The 15,145-nt window shown below is 48.7% G+C and overlaps 1 protein-coding gene across 1 annotated transcript in view; it reads left to right on the forward strand.

Moving 5' to 3' along the window:
• Slc16a2 (solute carrier family 16 member 2) overlaps nucleotides 1-8,026 on the forward strand; it is a 123,680-nt gene extending 115,654 nt beyond the window's left edge. The window contains exons 5-6 of the mRNA XM_075957595.1: nucleotides 3,186-3,414; nucleotides 5,472-8,026. Of these exons, the coding sequence (XP_075813710.1) occupies nucleotides 3,186-3,414; nucleotides 5,472-5,692 (450 nt within the window). The 3' untranslated portion in view covers nucleotides 5,693-8,026. The remainder of the gene's footprint in view (nucleotides 1-3,185; nucleotides 3,415-5,471) is intronic.
• The last annotated feature ends 7,119 nt before the right edge of the window (nucleotides 8,027-15,145 follow it).

Raw genomic sequence — 15,145 nt, forward strand, 5'->3', positions numbered from 1 at the left:
ATAAGGCAAGCTGGCACTGAGCCAGAACGTTCTTCTTCACTGAGGCAGCAGCCCCTGCCTGGTACTGTACCTCACACGCTTCTCTCAGCACGGTTCCCAGCAGATAGCCAAGGCCTAGATTGCTTTTGCTTTCTCTTGTGCAGTTAGAGCTCCAAGGGACAAGGAGGCACAGCTAGTTAAGGGCTGAGCTAGGTAGAATCCGGGACTTCTGTTGGCTTCCCCCATTTTCCTTTCTCATACTTGACCCAGTTTCACCACTTAGAATAATATAAAATAACGTTAGAACGTAGCTGAGAAATCATCATCACCATATAGCCTAACTCCCTCGTGTTATGAATTTTGAGAGCGTGGGCCTGGGGCGGGCGTGCTTCAGACAGTAAACTGGTTTCCTTGTAAGTATAGGTGCCTGAATTTGATCATCTGATCCCATGGGTCTGTTGTTGTTTTGTTTTTGTTTTTTTATTTTTTTATTGATTTTATTGAGCTCTACATTTTTCTCTGCTCCCCTTCCTTCCTCTCCCCTCCCCTTCAACCTTCTCCCAAGGTCCCCATGCTCCCAATTTACTCAGGAGATCTTGTCTTTTTTTACTTCCCATGTAGATTAGATCTATGTATGTCTCTCTTAGGATTCTCATTGTTGTCCAGGTTCTCTGGGATTGTGGTTTGTAGGCTGGTTTTTCTTTGCTTTATGTTTAAAAACCACTTATGAGTGAGTACATGTGATACTTGTCTTTCTGGGCAGACCCCATGTTTTTAAAAGCTTGACAATAACAAAAGAGGGGACAGCAAGATGGCTCAGTGCGTAGAGGTGTTTGCCACACAAGCCTCACGACCTGAGTTCAATTCTCAGTTCTCAGAGTCAACATAAAGGTGGAAGGAGAGAATCCACACTACAAAGTTGTCCTCTGACCTCCACATGCACACTGTCTCACACACACACACACACACACACACACACACACACACACTCACACACACGGTTGTGCTCTCTTGGAATCCCCAGGGAGGGAAAGATAAGAGGGTCTCTGAAGCCTGATAGCGAGCTATTGTAGCTTAATTGTTGATCTTCAGGCCAGTGAGGGACTCTTTCTCCAAAGAGGTAAACAGTCTTCCTGAGTGAAGCTGACACCTGGAGTTTTCCTCTGGCCTCCACACATGTGTTTACACATGCGCATGCATCTGGATCCACAAATGTACACACACACTTCTTCAAAAAGAAAACTGAGCATTTTAGGACCAAAGCACAAGACAATGAATGAGCTTCTTTCTTTTAAGTTTTTTGGATTTTGGTTTTTCAAGGCAGGACTTCTCTGTGTAATAGCTCTAGCTGTTCTGGAATTCACTCTGTAGACCGGGCTGGCCTCTAACTCTCAGAGATTCGCCTGCCTCTGCCTCCCAAGTGCTGGGATTAAAGGTGTGCACCACTGGCTTCTTTTCAGTTTTTCAAGATGCTCCATCCAGGGAACTGGTGACCTCCTTTGCTCTCAGTGTCAGCTGCAGAAATTAGGCATGGGTAAGGAGAGGAGGGCATGAGGCTTCAGATTCTCAAGAGCCACCCACCCTGTAGACCCTGTGGTTCCCTAAAGTTGGTAAAACCAACAGCCATGCCAGGTATCTAGCCCTCGAATGACTATTAAAAAGTCTGTTAGAAAGGAAATAGAAACAGCATGCCAAATGACCTCATTGGAGACCATTTTTGAAGCCTGTGCTCCAGTTTGAGGAGGGATTATAAATTTCCAAGCCTTGACTAGGCCTCATGGAGGATAAGAGATAGCTAGATACAACAGTTAGCAATTTCAGCTGATGAAGGTCAGCTAATGGGCTCCTTTGTCGTATATAATAATACTAACTCTTAACTGCCATAATCGGCTCAATTGCTAGGGGGGGTTGATTTTAGCTCATGGTTGCATGTGATGTTCCTACAGGAGAAGCTGGGGTGGCTCAGTTCTTATTACTAACTTCTATGTAACTACCTCAAAATGGCATGAACCAAGTTCAAAGTCTCCCAATAAAAACATTCTAAGATGCCATTATCTTTTCCAGAAATCGGCTCCTAACCTAACAAAGCCATTGTCAGCAACAACACAGAAAAGCTGGAGGGCATAAAACAGATTTGACATGTGTTTCTTCTGTGTTCCTGGGTTTGTTTCCCTGCCTATTGGTCAATTGTAGGCTTTTGGAAAATCTGCGGGCATCTTAAAGTCTTAGTAAACAGATCAGGTCTTAGATCTGGCCCTGAGATGACCTCGCTCAACCAGCTGCAGTGGGCTGGGAATGGGGTCTCCTCTCTATGCCCACAGTCCCAGGCTTCAAAAGTCTGGCTCACAGACACAGATTGCAAATGGCCTTAATTAAAAACCAGAGAGAGGATGGGGGTTCCAGAAGAAAAAAATAAAACCTAGTCTCTAGAAAGACGGGTTCTTCCGTTTGGAGTCATTTTGCTCAGCCTGAAGAAATCACAGTGACTAGTTAGTGCTCCTGGGCTGCTTTTGGGCGCTGCAGATACCTTTATGTTGGCTTAGCACCCTTGCACAGCCTCTCTGTTGCCTTCTCAGAGTATCTTGCCCGGTTCAAAGGTTCTCAAAGCCACGATGTCTGAAATATCTGAGAGAGAGGATGTGGCCCATATTCTAAAGCATAAGAAAACCCGAGAGAACCTCCCCATGGCATCTCTCAGGCCCAGGTATTTCCTAAATTCTACCCCAACAAAGATTGACACTGGCTCCTTGTTCATTTTTAAAAAACTGCACTTTGCATTGAACCCCCTGTGTAATCATCAGCAAGCCTTCCTTGCCTCTTCCCTTCCTCCTCCCAAGCCTTACTTGATCTTTAAACACCAACATAGCTTGATCCCAAATCCTGTCTCAGGATCAGAAAACAGAAATAGTGATTCCTCCCTTGGCTCAGGATCCATTGCAAAGGCCAACTTCTTTGGCTATGGGCAAGGCAAACTCTCACAAGGTTTTTTGTTTTGTTTTGTTTTTTTAATCCTGTTAGATTCAACTACACAGAGGCTCTCTTAAAGGCCAAACCCTTCAGGGAAGGAAAGAATTAGACAGGGCTTCAGTACATAGTAAACATACTCCAACTGCTCTCTCTGCTGACACTCCACACAGTCCCGTTTTCAGATGATGGCAACAAAGATCTCAGCAAAGAAATGTGATTTCGGGTTCTTGTTTCTCTAGGTCCTCTCATTCCTGCTCCTGGGCCTGATGTCTATGATGATTCCTCTGTGCCGGGACTTCTGGGGCCTTATCGTTGTCTGCCTCTTCCTGGGTCTATGTGATGGCTTCTTCATCACCATCATGGCTCCGATTGCATTTGAGCTGGTGGGACCAATGCAGGCTTCACAGGCCATTGGCTACCTCCTGGGCATGATGGCCCTGCCAATGATCGCTGGGCCTCCCATTGCAGGTGAGGCTGATCTCTGAGGAAGGTGTGAGTCCTGTTTTCGAAGGGGAGGGCCTAGCTCTTTGGAGCCCCTCTGCTTGAGACCTCTGCCCCTCCCTCCAATTTTCTGTATAAACACCCTTGTCAGAGTGCATGAAACCCCTGATGGAAGAGATTAACCATACAAGGGCATAGGTTGTCCAGGGCTATCTGTTTCACTCGCATTTCACTGTAGACAGCGAGGCTCCTAGAGAGTAGAGAGAAAAGTAAAGTTAGCCTGCTCGATCACTGTGCAGCCTAGGCTGACCTGGTAGACGAAGCTGGCCTCCAACTCTTCCTCTTCATGATTCAGCCATCCAAGTTGTAATACTTTTTTAGGTATGCACATCACACTGACTTTGGTCCAAGTTTCTCTTTACTCTCTCCACAGCGGCGTGATTCATTTCAAGGCAATTGAGTAAAGGAAGAGGTAAAAGAGAAAGCTGGCCCTGGTTTTACTAAAACTATAGACACCCTCCCCCTCTTCCTGCTCTTCCTCTACTGGCTTTGGAACTGAACCCATAGTGAAGATTTAATGAAGGAAATAGTCCAGGACTGGCCAAATGCTGGTGTTGACATCTCAGTGTGCAAATTTCTCCCTCCACCCCCCTCCCAAAAGAGCATAGTGAGTACTAACGGGACACACGAAACCAAAAAACCAGTGAAGAGAGAACTCCGTCTCCTTTCCAGGGAGTTACTGCAGACTGTCAGCTTGTTTGGTCACTTCCCCTAAGCTTGTTAGATGAGCTAATTCAAAAGAATCCTCCCGACTACTGAGAACTCAAGAACAATGGCAATGGGTTTTTGATCCTACTGCACGTACTGGCTTTGGGAAAGCCTAGGCAGTTTGGATGCTCACCTTACTAGACCTGGATGGAGGTGGGTAGTCCTTGGACTTCCCACAGGGCAGGGAACCCTGATTGCTCTTCCAGCGGATGAGAGAGAGGGACTTGATGGGGGGAGGGGGAGGGAAATGGGAGGCGGTGGCGGGGAGGAGGCAGAAATCCTTAATAAATAAATAAATTTCAAAAAATAAAAATAAAAAAAATAAGTAGTATTAAAAAAAAAAAAAAGAATCCTCCCGGAACAGCATTTTATGCGTGAGGCATTGTGAGAGGTCTGTGCAACCGTGGCAAATCTTCCCTCAAAGCTCTTGTGCAGTGGGAACACTGTCCTGCCTACCAGGAAAGGAGCCTCTACTCATCCAAAGAGTGCCAGGGGAATCACAATTCTGTCCACTTGGCTTATTTCCTGAGCAAACAAAGGGACAGGGTCTTCTCACCTTTCTTAGGTAGTATTTCTGGACTCATCTTTTCAGTGCAGTCCCTCCTTTAGCTTCCAACGTAAGCTTTTCAAATCAAACACACCCCATAGTATTGGCAGCCTGAAGAACCCATAGGACTTGTGCATAGAGGAGCCAGAAGAAGATACACATATTCAGCTCAGCTTCCGCCTAGGGCAACTGGAACTTCAGGGAAAAGGACAACAAGAAGGCTAGAAAGTGCTTGCCATGCGAGCCTCCTGATCTAAGTGTTACCCCTGAAATATATGTAAAAGTGGAAGGAGAGACAACTCCTCCAACTTCTGCGTGATCACCGTGTAATGCATGTGCCCACACACACATCATACACAGGCAGGAATAATAAATAAATGTAAAATAAAATAGGAATTCAGCTGAATTGCTGCACAAGAACAATATGAGGGTAGGAGGGAGGGGGGTTGGGGACTTCCACTATGAACCATTCTCTTCAGTCTTTTGAACTCAATTCCTTTGTAACTCTAGCCCTAGGAGTGACTGAAAGGTGGCTAGTAGCTTAATGAAAGACAACCACAGAAACTTTAAAAGAAGCTTCATTAGCATCTTTGCTGATGAATATTCACCTCAGGGGCATTTAGCCTTGAAGTTGAGGGAGCTCCTGAATCAGGGCAGCACAGTCCAACACTCTTGATTGGCACTGGGCTGGCCCTAGAAGAAGAGAGAGAGAGCATTTCTGGGTTGCAGGGAAAACCTAAACTAAGCTCATGTCTCTTGACCCTTTCAGGCCTCCTTCGAAACTGCTTTGGTGACTACCATGTGGCCTTCTACTTTGCGGGTGTGCCCCCCATCATTGGGGCTATAATCCTCTTCTTCGTCCCTCTGATGCATCAAAAGATGTTCAAGAAAGAGCAGAGAGATTCCAGCAAGGATAAGATGTTGTCCCACGATCCGGACCCCAACGGAGAACTGCTGCCAGGCTCCCCTGCTCCTGAAGAGCCCATTTAATCCCTCTGGCTTGCCATCATGTGCTCCTCCCCCACCCCACCCCTCCATCCCACCCTGCTCAGCATTTACATTTTTGCCACCAGCACACTTGTTCCTAAACCTGTGCACACAGCATTTCAGCCACCTGACCATCTCCTCTGAGCCAATGCTCTCAGTGTTCCAAACTCATTAAGCAAATTCTCCCCCATGAATGCCTTGAAACTTGCCAGGCCCTTCTCCCAGGATCTGGGAAAATGTGGGATCACCCCCTGGCCTTTGGATCCTCTCCATACACTTTCTAGCCCCTGGGGAGAGGGAGGAGGAGGAGGAGGGGACCTCTGGCCCCAGCTTGTTAGTTACCCACTACAATCAACTGCCAAAGGTGCTACTGTGTCCCCAGAACCCAGTGAGAGGGACCCAAGCCTCTGCTGAGGGATTTGTTGCCATCCATCCTTGGGAGCCATTTGGGGGTTATGGGAAGGAAAGCTGAAAGAGACAAGGACCTTGCTTTGCACCAGCGTTCCTAAGGGCTCTGCGGCACCCCATGGTATGGTTGGTTAACCATCTGCTTCCCTTTTCCCTTCCTTCTGTTTTCTCTCTACTGCCTCCTCTCCATTTTCTTCCCCTCTATTTCTTATTACTGTCATAGCCACATAGGTGCTTGAAGAAAGGAGGGACCCAGAGCTTGGGCCAATCAGCTTCATTTCGGCCCAGACCATCCCTAACCCTAGCATTAATCCTGCTCATCTCAGGCAGAGCTACATCTCACTTTGGGGCTCAAACTGATACAATCATAGACTGGAAGAGCAGGCTATCACATAGGGAAGGGGTCTTAAACACTACGGAGTTCCACGTACCACTCACTGACTCTGACAAATCAACCAAGAGGCTTTCCCAGTGTCCCATCCTTGCAGCCACCTGTCAAATGTGAAGAAACTCCTTTCATCTCATCAGACACAGGGGGAATGATGACAGCACGCTGGCATGATGGGGGAGGGGCGTTGCTGTGGTTACCAACTTGTCAAAGGACCAACTCCTCCATCTCTCACTTTTCATAACAGATCAATCTTTTCACCTGGGCCAGGCCGGGAACTGAACTGATTTAGGAAAAAAGAAAACCTTGCTGTGTTCCTAGATCCCCAAAAGACATAAGCAACAACTGCACGTAGGGTCGGACAATTTCTTTTAGGAGGGGAAATCTACCTTAGCCTTTATCACCCTGTCTGTCCCCCATTCTGGGCATCCTGGACCACTCTACTGAGTGAGCATTACAGGTGCCGGAGAAAGTAGGCTCTGGACCACCATTATCCCTTTGAAGTTGGTGCCAGATACTTCCCTACAGCCAGGCTCTGGGTAACAGTCTTACTGAAGAGCATTCCAAGTACCCCTAGCCAGAGGCAAAGGGCACTGTCAGCCTTGTCCGGTTGCACAGCTCACCTCATTAGGAACTCAGCCTCTCTCCTCCCTGTCTTTGGGTGTCTCTCTCTCCTCTCTAGGCCTTTGTTTATTGTGTTCCTGTACCCAACCTTTCATCATCTTTTGCCAGGCATCCCTGGCTGTTACTTGGACCCAACGATAACTTGCCACCCCAAGCCAGGGTCATCCCAAGGCCAGGAGGATGAGGTTGCTCTGAGGGGCTCCAAAGAATACAATGGTCCCCACACATGAGATTTTCCGTTACTAACAGGCAGCTGGGGCATAGTTGGCCTCTGATGTTTCATTCAAGGCCAAAGTCCTGAGCCCCCCTCCGCTGGTCCCTGTCCAGCTCTTATCAACTCCCCAAAGGAAAACTTATTGGTTCTTGGCTCTGAGGACAGGAAGGGGTGGAGTTACTGTCCTGTCAGCTCGAGCATCTGTGGAACAGGAGAAGCTGGGCCCCAGGAGCCCTGTGACTCCCATGAGAGGTCATTGAAAATACTGGAGCAACAGTGCCTCTGCTTCCATTCCTCCTTGCCCCACCCCCTCCAGGCCACTTTGGGGGCAGGGGAATGAGTGTGCAGGGCCTCCTTTGTTGCTCCTGGCCCGGATGGCTCTTAAGAGTCAGGCTGTCACTCACTTCTCTCCAGATGAAGGAAAGACATTCACAGGTCCCAGATCTGCCCATTCATGTGTCACCTAACATTGGCAGGGTGTCAATTTACTTTTTTCACGCATGTGTGTGTGCACGTGTGGACTTGTGTGCTTTCCGAGAGACTGTTGTTTGGCTCAAGCATCACAGTATTAATATTTAGAGCAGGAAGCAGCCTCTTAGGCACCACAGTTAAAACTAAAAGAATGAACAAAATTTCAGAGCTTGAGATCTGGGACATTTAAATCCTCAAGGGGTTTGGAACAAAATAAACAGATCTAAACGTTTGGTTTGAGTACGTATGCTGCCTACAAGGGCGTCATAGTTTTAACCTGCTTAACAGCAGGAGATTTGGCTTCACAATTGAAGTCTCATTCCAAACAGTATTTCTGCCTGGTTCTCTGCACTCCGGGAAAGCTGACCGGTGGGAGAGAGAAGCTGGGAGAAAACTGTTTCCGGTTGAAATGTTTCATGGTACTCTTTAATGGGGAAAGTGGTTACTTCACAAAACGAGAACATAATTACTGAGTTGGAATGGAGGCCCTGTCAGGGCTGGGCCACCACCTCGATAGAAAAGTGCCAGGCCGTAAATCCGCAAATACACTGAACCTCCATCTGTCTCCCTTTATTTTATTGCAGAGGTACTTAAAGAGGTTACTGTAGCTCAGTTACACTAGGCCACAGTCACAACATCTGGAATGGAAAGTGACAGATGAGAGACAAGATTGTAAAGCTAAGAGCAAACTTAGTCTTCCTCCATTTTACCTTGATTTTAAATGGGGAAAGTGAGGCCTAGCGCTAGGGGTTCTTCTTACAGATTCATCAGGGACAGAGAAAGCTGAGGGCATGCCTACCTCCTTCGCTGTGTGACAAGCTCCTTTCTAAAGCACTGGCAACAGACTAGCTCAGAGCAAAACTAAAAGTTGAGTAAAATTTCCCTTTCAGCATACCCCATCCCTTCAGCATCATCCTTGCTCCCATCCAACACACAGCCCTAGTATTGGCTCGCCCTCCCAGCCACCTTTATGCAGCCAAGCGTCCTTCCGCTCCCAACAACCCAAGAGGTACTAAGAGGATCTAGCTCCTTTTGTCCCTATACTGAACAGAGCAGGAACAAAGAGCAGGAATTGGTTTCCTTTGAGAGAAGATGGTTTACCACCCAGCGCTTGGCCTTACCACCCAGCGCTTGGCCGTTGCTTCTCCCTGCTCAGTACAGATGCCCTTGGGCTGCTGGCCTCCTCACCTCCTCCCACTAAGGCTAATTACTCTGTCCCGATGCCAGGCCCCAAGCTTTCTCACCCAAGATCTTCTGCCCCCTCAGTGCCTCCTCCAGACCCCCCAGGGCTCAGTCTGTGTTTGATCACTAAGGATCATTAGATTTCAAAGCTGTAGAATCCTATAATTTTTTTATGAGCATATGCTCTCCCCCAGGGCCTTTTCATGTCTGAAAAGGCAGCCAGCAGCTCCCTACCACTTCTCCACAGAAACAGAGCAGGCCAGCTGACAGGATTACAAATCCCCAGCTTCTGACAGCTGGTACCAGGAGAGGGTGGGTGCTACTTAGAACAAGAAGCTTGAAGCAAGTTGTGAAACTCTAATAAACTGAAACGTAGCAAAGACCCCAGAAAAACAAAACGAGGGGGCAGGGGGTCGGATACCTACCTCCCCTAAGAACTGAAGAGGCTGTATTTCAAAGGCCTTGAGATGCTTGCCTTTCAGCTCTCTCTAGTGGTCACCAGACACACAGCTCCACGCCTGGTTTTTCTAGTCATATCAGTATCAGCAATGTTTCCTGGGGACCTGCTGTCTGTCTGGCACGCTGCAGAGCCCAAGAACTTGAGGTATGAAAGGAACAGAATTGAACACAATGATTAAGATGCAAGGAATTTGTACTATCTTCCTCGCAAAATATCGTTTCCTCCTCTGGGCCTAAGTGACCTGTTGCATACCAACCTCGGCTCCAACTTAGGTCCTCTTGGGAACAGGACAGGGACCACCACGCCCCCACCGGGACCGAGACTCCCACGCCCTCCCCTTCTGCTCCCCACCCCAGGCCTCCCTGGCTGTTCGCCCGGAAGAACTACCCGCGCCTTAGCGTCGGTTTCCTGCTGAGCCCCAGTCGGATAAAATTAGCCCTTTGCTCTCATCCTAAAGTGTCAGGGCCACGTACAGCGGGGGAGGGGGAGTGTCGAGCGGGAAGCTGGCTGCTAGGCGCCCTCCCCGCTGCCCACCCGCAGCACCTGTCGCGCGGGTGCTCTCGTGCCGCCGCCTCCCTGCTGCCCGGATGCTGCCCCAGATCAGAGACTGTAGAACCGCGGGGCGACTCGCCCTCCCCTCCTTTCCCACCACACGCACCCCTTCGGCCCCTGCAGTGACTGGGCGCATAAACCGGGACTGCACGTCGCTCTGTGACATTGCCCCTGAGTCCCGCACTCTGGGACCACCTGGGGGTGCAGGCAGCGCTCCGGCTGCGGCCAGGGCTGAGTCCTGGTCACGCCCCCACACACACACACACACACGTGGAGGGGGCGGGGACAGGTGTCCTGGCTGTTTGGCGGGCCTGGATCCTTTCCCCAGTCTGGGAAGGATGACAACCCTTTAGCCGTGCCAGGGAACGAAACGGCCGCATCTGCTCCCGCTCCTGTGGAAGAGAGACCGGGAGCAGCCTCGCACTCGTCCAGCTGTGCCCCAGCCCGATGGACACACTACAGCTGCTATTGCTCCTAGCTCAGCTTCACCAAGATGCCCTGTATCCTCCACCCAGGGATGCCAATGCCCCTGCTACCGCCACCAGTGGCTGTGGTGACCACGGTCGCACACCCTATGTCTCCAGCCTACAGCATGGTCTCAAAGGTCCTAGGAGTGACTTATAGACACTGCTAGCAAAGGGCCTGAATGAGGCCCGGCTGAAAGCGCAAAGGGCATTTAAGGGGTCTGTGCACTGAAGGGCCTCCTGGACCAAATCTCCTGCCACAGTCAGTCACCATCCTCCATGAGCTCCTCTCACTTAACTCCAATCTAGGCAGCTACACCCACCTTTTCCACTCAGGGTCAGGGCAGCGGCTTGCTTCTGCCGAAGACCAGAAGACCTAACCTTCAGCCTCCCCACTACAGCCTCCTCAACTGTCCCCTCTGGGAACCTCAGTGTTAGAGCATGGCTTCCCATGCACCGTACCCTGGGTTGAAGCCTCCAACACATCACACACACACACACACACACACACACACACACACGTGCGTGCCCCAGAATTCTGGGAGCTCAGGCCAGGTCCTCCAACACACAGATCCTCCCTAGATCCCACTCAGAACAGCTGCTCTGAGATCCCTCAAGGGAGCAAACAGGATTTGCCTGGTTGGAGAATACAAAAGCAGTATATGCTTTGGCAATAGGGGGAAGTCCCATGTTGTCCCAAAGACACCACATGCTCCCCCACAAAATCACTACTGACCGGCTCCCTTCAGCCAGTTGCCTAGTAGAGGAGGCCCCTCAGACACTCCAGCTGTCCCCACACTTGCCAACACTATCTCGGCCAGGGTTTTGGCTGTCCTGGGAGCCCAGCTTTCCAGGTTGCCTCTGTCTCTGTCTTGGGCTTGGGCAAAGCCAGGATTGCCTCCCAGATTGTTCAGCCAGCTGCTTGCTGGTTTGTCAGTGCTCAGGCACGTGCTCCTTTGCTCCCCAGTGGCTGAATGCATGGATCCCTCTACCCTGTGTAAACATGGGGGCTCCCTTTCACGACAGCCAAGGCTCCTTCTCCTGTAGACAAGCATTCACAGCTCCCACTGTCCCCCCCCACACTACACTGGATCCTTCCTCTACCTTGGGAGGCAACAACTATTGGACCCAATTTACAGATGGGAAAACTGAGGCCTGGAAAAGGGTGGGTGAATTCCAGGTTCTGGACCTCTTCTCTGAAGTCCTTCTGACCCACCTCACAGAACAGAAGTGCCACGCACCGCGCCCCCGTGTCTGTGCTCTGTGCGCTAGAACCCAGTTTGCGAGCTTCAGGCAAGGGGCTGGAGGTTGAGAATACAGACGCAGAGACAGACCGACATGCAGACCTTTTAACACTGATACCAAAAGCCCCAAGAATGCTCCTCTTTAGTAACACCATGTAGACTTAAATACACCGCAGTCAATGGTCAATCCCATCCTCTGATCCTCTCTAACTAGGCACAGCTCCTAGTAACTTATATTAGAAGGTTCTAGGAGGGAAAAGCAGCTGAAGGCCAGGAATCATTAATACCAACACCGAAGCAAACCCCCTAGCTTCCCAGAAAGTCTACCTCCTGCTTCTGGAGTCAGCACCTGCTCCTCCTCTGCCTGCCTGCTCTGTGCCCCAAAGAAGACTCAGAACCAGTTCAGTAGTGTAGAACTATGGAAGCATGGAAGTGACCGGAGCTAAGCTAGGCACTGTGTCCTACATGGCTTGGTCCTGGACACCTGAACAGATATACATACAGAAAAGCTGTAATGAGGTGGGCTGTGTGTTCACTCTGATGAAGGGCAGCTATGAAAGTACTGGGAAATTAAGCCAATTCACTACGTACAGCACAAGGAAGGGGGGTTAGTATGGAGCACACAGCCAATGGTCTGTGAGGTGCTCTGCAATGAGGAGGCACACAAGATTTGTCTTTCAAATATGCTTTTTTTTATTCACATAAGCATACATTTATAATACCATGCTAATATAAAAACTAAACATCTCACCAAGCAGGGAACACTTAGTTGCTCAGAAAATGCTGCTGCAGAGTTCCACTGGGGAGTCTTCTCTGGTGAGAATGCCTTTGAAGCCTTGCAGGCTCAATCCATGACTGCAATGAACTCCTTGAGCTGTGGCAAGCCAGAAGGATGACACTGGGGAAGGTCCAGAAGGTCCTTGAAAGTGTCAGCCAGCAGTAGTGATGACAGGCAGGCATGTGTGAGCTCGACAATGGTGCCAGAAGTTCAACAGTCACTGAAGCCAGAGCCACAGACTCCAGTCTCAAATGGACTTGCTGATGGGTATCAATGCAGAGACTAGAGAAGCCACATCTCAGGAGCACAGCAGTGCTATCCTAAGGGCACTTGCAAAGATCCAATTTTTGTATCATTTCACTGGGCAGTAGCTTTGCTCGATTGAGGCTCACAGCTTAGGGCTGGTTTTCTAACATATTAAGAATGCATTTCCTTTTAACGTTTATTATATAATAAAATTCAGGGGAAAATATAAGGCTATGCAAGACAAGTCACAATGACTGCGAGGCACACTGTCACCATCTGCTTCCCATTTCGAAAGGGATCTCACAACCTTCCGCCCCTCCTCCTCTTTGCTGGAGGCCTTTCTCAAGTTCACTGGGGAGCTCTCTGATCCATTCCAACCAGCTGAATATGAACCCCACCTCTCGAACTAATGCCTGACTTCACTGAACATCAGACCACAGCACAGACAATATTCCTGCAACTTATTAATGCCACCCTGGGGTTAGTTCATTAGCATAATCAATGCCTGTCTTGGATTTGGTTGCTAGCTGCCTTGTGGACAGTCCATAACACATCAGATATTACCTTGATGCTGAGGGATGCGTTCCGATTTGAGTTCCTGATGGCAAGCTCCTATGTTACAGGCAGCATGTGTAGGAGGAGGCTGCTTGTTCATCCCAGCTGCCCAGAACCAAAATAATCACACAGAAACTATATAATTTAAAACACTGCTCGGCCCATTAGCTCTAACTTCTTATTGGCTAACTCTTACATCGTAATTTAACCCATTTCTAGTAATCTATGTATGGCCTCATGGCTGTAGCTTACTGGCAAGATTCCAACCAGCATCTGTCTCTGGCAGGGCTACATGGCTTCTCCCTAACTCCATCTCCTTTCTCCCAGCATTCCGTTTAGTTTTCCCCACCTAGCTCTGTTCCCTTATAGCTCTGCTATAGGCCCAAAGCAGTTTCTTTATTCATTAATGATAATCACAGCATATAAAGGGGGAATCCCACATCAAGCATATTATTTCTAAATATATATTCTAAACATGCAAGATGGTTTCATAACAGTTGGCTAATCTAGGTGTGAGGTTTCTGTAGGGGAGAAGTCTCAGGCTATAAGTATCTGGGAGAAGGAGACTGAGGTCCATATTTTCTGTACATTGGTTGTATTAGTCAGGATTCTCTAGAGGAACAGAACTGATAGGATTAATATATGTGAGATTTATTTTGATGGCTTACAGAATTGGTCCAGCTGATCTAACAATGGCTGTCTTTCCAGTGGAAAAGCTACGAATCTGATAGTTGTTCAGTCCATGAGGCTGGGTGTCTCAGTTCGTCTTTGATGTACATTAGAATCCTGAAGGAAGGGGTTCTAATTCCAGCAAAGGAGTGCCTCCGCAGGAGGGTAGATGAACTTGCCAGTGAGGAATGAGGACCAGCAGGCAAATGCAAAATCTTCCTTCTTCCTGTCATTTTATATAGGCTGCCACCAAAAGATGTGGCTCAGATTTAAGATGGATCTTCCCTACCTCAAATGATCCAGTCAAGAAAAATCCCTTACAGGTGTACCCAGCTGCTTGGGTTTTAGCTGATTCCAGATATAGTCAAGTCCATTAGCAAAGATTAGCCATCACACTGGTCCTAGCTAAAGCTAAAACTTTATCATTTCTCAACACTTGTACTTGAACCAGAACCTTTGCTACTCCTCTGAGCCTAGCCTTAGGAAGACCTTATGATTTCCATGGCTCTGAGGGACTGAGGTCCTTGACTTGGCTGTGCCCATGTCAATAATACACATTCACTCTGGACTTCAGTCACTCCCCACAGCTACGGTCTTTTGTGGACCACACTGCACCCATACAGGAGCTTCCCCTATAGAGTACAAAAGCAGAGCTGCTAAGGATCTTGAGCCGCCTTTCGCACGACGTCCTCATCACTGTCTGTCTTCATCTGTGTTCTATTGCTGTAGAGACACTATGATCATGACAACTCTTATAAAGGAAAGCATTTAATTGGGGCTTGCTTACAGTTTAAGCTATTGTCATCATGGTGAGAAGCATGGTGGCCTGGAACAGAGGACAGAAATTCAGAACTCTGATGCCATGCAGGGTCGTTCTACAGAGGTTGTAGGGTCTGCTGTGGCTATTAGGAAGGCACTCACTAAATACACATATGGGAGAGCCGGGTGGTTTCACTGAAATGGTCAGACGAGCCCATCACTGCCCTTAAAGCTCTTGGTTCTGCCGGCTATATCAGCACATGCTGCTAGCCTGGCCAGCTTGACTGACCTCCTAGTAAATGAACTGCTTCCTGACTTGATACTTTGGAATGCTCCGGGCTATCTCTAGGACTTTCTATCTCCCCTTCCTGTCATCTAAGTACCTTATCCCTCCACTTCTCTGAATTTCCATGTGTTACATTGCCTTTCTTACTTGCCTGCA

This window comes from Microtus pennsylvanicus, chromosome X (genome assembly GCF_037038515.1).
Source record: "Microtus pennsylvanicus isolate mMicPen1 chromosome X, mMicPen1.hap1, whole genome shotgun sequence".
Taxonomy (NCBI): domain Eukaryota; kingdom Metazoa; phylum Chordata; class Mammalia; order Rodentia; family Cricetidae; genus Microtus; species Microtus pennsylvanicus.